A 3,647-nucleotide genomic window follows, 5' to 3' on the forward strand; every position below is an offset into this window, starting at 1 on the left:
AAACGCGATAGCGCGTCTAATTTCTATGCTTAATGATAAGATATAATATTCATTGCGAAGTGTCATATATATCTCGTATTCACTTCAAAAGAATGTAAATGCGACTACTGCTTGCTAGGAGGTAGTGTTTGCAGATGTCTACGGATCGTAGCAATACAGTTCTAATGCTACTTAAATCGCGATATCGCATCTCATTTCTATATTTCGTGTTAAGATATTATATTCATTGCGAAGTGTCATGTATACCTCGTATTCACTTCAAAAGAATGTAAGTGCGAGACTTCCATGCTAGGAAATAGCGTTTGCAGATGTCTCCGCATCGAGGCCATAGAGTTCTAATGCTTCTTAAAACGCGAAATCGCATCTCACATTTATGTTTCATGAAAAGATATAAGGTCATTGCGAAGTGTCATGTATACCTCACAAACACTTCAAATGAATGGAAATGCGACATTTCCTTGCTAGGAAGTAGCGTTTGCAGATGTCTACGTATCGTAGCAATAGAGTTCTAATGCTTCTTAAATCGCGATATCGCATTCAATTTCTATGTTTCATGATAAGATGTAATATTCATTGCGAAGTGTCATGTATACCTCGTATTCACTTCAAAGTAATGCAAATGCGACACTTCCTTGCCAGGAAATAGCGTTTGCAAATCTCTATGTAACTAAGCAATAGAGTTCTAATGCTTCTTAAAACGCGATATCGCATCTCATTTCTATGTTTCATGATAAGATATAATATTCATTGCGAAGTATCATGTATACCTCGGATTCACTTCAAGAGAATGAAAATGCGACTATTCCTTGCTAGGAAATTGCGTTTGCAGCTGTCTATGTATGGTAGCCATAATGTTCTAATGCTGCTTACATCGCGATATCGCATCTCATTTCTATGTTTCGTGATAAGTTATAATATTCGATGCGAAGATTCATGTATACCTCGTATTCACGTCAATAGAATGTAAATACGACACTTCCTTGCTAGGAAATAGCGTATCCAGATATCTACGTATCGTAGCAAGAAAATTCTCATGCTTCTTAAATCGCGATTTCGCATATCATTTCTATGTTTCGTGATAAGATATAATATTCATTGCGAACTGTCAGGTATACCTCGTATTCCGTTCAAAAGAGTGTTAATGCGACACTTCCTTGCTAGGAAATAGCGTTTGCAGATCTCTATGTATCGAAGCAATAGTGTTCTAATGCTTCCTAAAACGGGATATCGCATCTCATTTCTATGTTTCTTGATAGGATACAATATTCATTGCGAAGTGTCATGTATACCTCGTACTCACTTCAAAAGAATGTAAATGCGACACTTCCTTGCTAGGAAATAGCGTTTGCAGATCCCTACGTATCGAAGCAATAGAGTTCTAATGCTTCCTATAACGGGATATCGCATCTCATTCCTATGTTTCATGATAAGATACAATATTCATTGCGAAGTGTCATGTATACCTCGTGCTCACTTCAAAGGAATGTAAATGCGACACTTCCTTGCTAGGAAATAGCGTTTCCAGATGTCTACGTATGGAAACAATAGAGTTCTAATGCTTATTGAAACGGGATATCGCACCTCATTTCTATGTTTCATGATAAGATATAATATGCATTGCGAAGTGTCATGTATACCTCGTACTCACTTCAAAAGAATGTAAATGCGACACTTCCTTGCTAGGAAATAGCGGTTGCAGGTCCCTACGTATCGAAGCAATAGAGTTCTAATGCTTCCTTTAATGGGATATCGCATCTCATTTCTATGTTTCATGAGAATATACAATATTCATTGCGAAGTGTCATGTATACCTCGTATTCACTTCAAAATAATGAAAATGCGACTATTCCTTGCTAGGAAATAGCGTTTGCAGCTGTCTACGTATCGTAGCCATAGTGTTCTAATGCTGCTTAAATCGCAATATCGCATCTCATTTCTATGTTTCGTGATAAGTTATAATATTCGTTGCGAAGTTTCATGTATACCTCGTATTCACTTCAATAGACTGTAAATACGACTCTTCCTTGCTAGGAAATAGCGTACCCAGATGTCTACGTATCAAAACAATAGATTTCCAGTGCCTCTTAAAACGAGATGTCGCCTCACTTCTATGTTTCATGATAAGATATAATATTCATTGCGAAGTGTCATGAATACCTCGTATTCACTTCAAGAGAATGAAAATGCGACTATTCCTTGCTAGGAAATAGCGTTTGCAGCTGTCTACGTATCGTAGCCATAGTGTTGTAATGCTGCTTAACACGTTGACGTCGGCATGACTCACCGGTGGCCCATGCTTGTCTGGCCATGAGGCGGCGTGACCCACCGGTGGCCCATGCTAGATTGGTGTGTGGGGCGGCATGCATCACCGATGGGTCACGCTGAATTATTCCTTGCGGCGGTATGCATCATGGATGGTCCACGTTTGTATATCAAAAAATACGTTGCATAAATTGTTATTTTATTGATTTAACATTATACATTAACATTTCTACCTTAGAATCGAACATTTAACACAATATATATAACTTATAATAATCAATACATAAAAAATAACAAAATATAGCTACTTATATTACCGATGCAATTTTTTAAAACATTCTAAACAAAGTGCTGGCTTATCCGGACAAGTGCTACAAAAGGTCGTAACTGTTTTTGTTTTATTTGTGGCGTACTTTGTGCCTTTTAGATTTGTTAAGCGTTTGTATCACTCTTTGCACCTTTTCCTCATCTTCCTCGCGGGTCCTTGGTGTGAACTTAAAAAATGTTTACTCTGTCTTACTATTAGTTCACCACTAGGGGGATTCTCTCTCTTCAATAAGTAATCAATAATTTTTTCTCTAAATTTTAAAATTTTATAACGCTTGGTTCCCCACTTTCTGTGTATGTACCACGCATTTACTAGAGAGGTCCCGCATATTAGTTTCACGACAACTTTTCGGTACCATTTTACTGTTTACCGTAAACTATTATAATCCGAACACATTTAGTCGGATATGTCAACTCCCTTTCGCACTGCTGTAAGAGAAAACTGTATCGGGTTCTAATTTATCGTCTCTGCCACGAATAATGGTGCAATTGCAAGATTTGGAAGTGGTTAGCATGCACAGGGGACTTTTATCTGTCCACTTTAAAAATTTCACGCCGCTCCGATTTTGAAGAGAGATCGTTATATCAGAATTCTACTGACCTCACACCTCACAGGCACTACACACAGAATACTTGCCCACCAACAGAACATTTTCTGTCTTGCCGTCAACTCTAAACTCAGTAAAACTCACGTCGTTGTCTAAATATAATGCTCAATAATGGTCCCTCCTTACTAGGTCACGCACTATATATTCAAAAAGTGTCAACTGGAGCGTATTCGTTCCCCAAAAGGTCACACATTTTCTCCACTATGTGTGGGTGGACCTATACTTCTAATTTTCCAAAGCAAAAACAAACTGTTCTCTGGAAAACCACGCGACACAGTCCTCGGCCACTTACCCGCCAATATATATTTTGTCTGCGACCTAAGAAACCAAATACTATTAGGGCCTCAAGTACCTGATCGCTCGGAAATCGTCAGTCGAAGGTGCGACAAAATCGCCGCTCGCACTCAACATAATTTACGACAAACGCACGACTACTACTTTTTCTTAGTA

At 38.3% G+C, this 3,647-nt stretch overlaps 1 protein-coding gene across 1 annotated transcript; it reads right to left on the bottom strand.

Moving 5' to 3' along the window:
- Window positions 1-2,575: 2,575 nt before the first annotated feature.
- LOC143432474 (uncharacterized) lies at window positions 2,576-3,104 on the bottom strand. Its single transcript, XM_076909135.1, has 3 exons — window positions 3,017-3,104; window positions 2,773-2,952; window positions 2,576-2,682 (listed from the first exon to the last, which is right to left on the bottom strand). Exons 1-3 carry the CDS (start codon window positions 3,102-3,104, stop codon window positions 2,576-2,578), a joined length of 375 nt encoding a protein of 124 aa, XP_076765250.1.
- Window positions 3,105-3,647: the final 543 nt, after the last annotated feature.

This window comes from Xylocopa sonorina, unplaced genomic scaffold, assembly GCF_050948175.1.
Source record: "Xylocopa sonorina isolate GNS202 unplaced genomic scaffold, iyXylSono1_principal scaffold0358, whole genome shotgun sequence".
Lineage (NCBI taxonomy): Eukaryota > Metazoa > Arthropoda > Insecta > Hymenoptera > Apidae > Xylocopa > Xylocopa sonorina.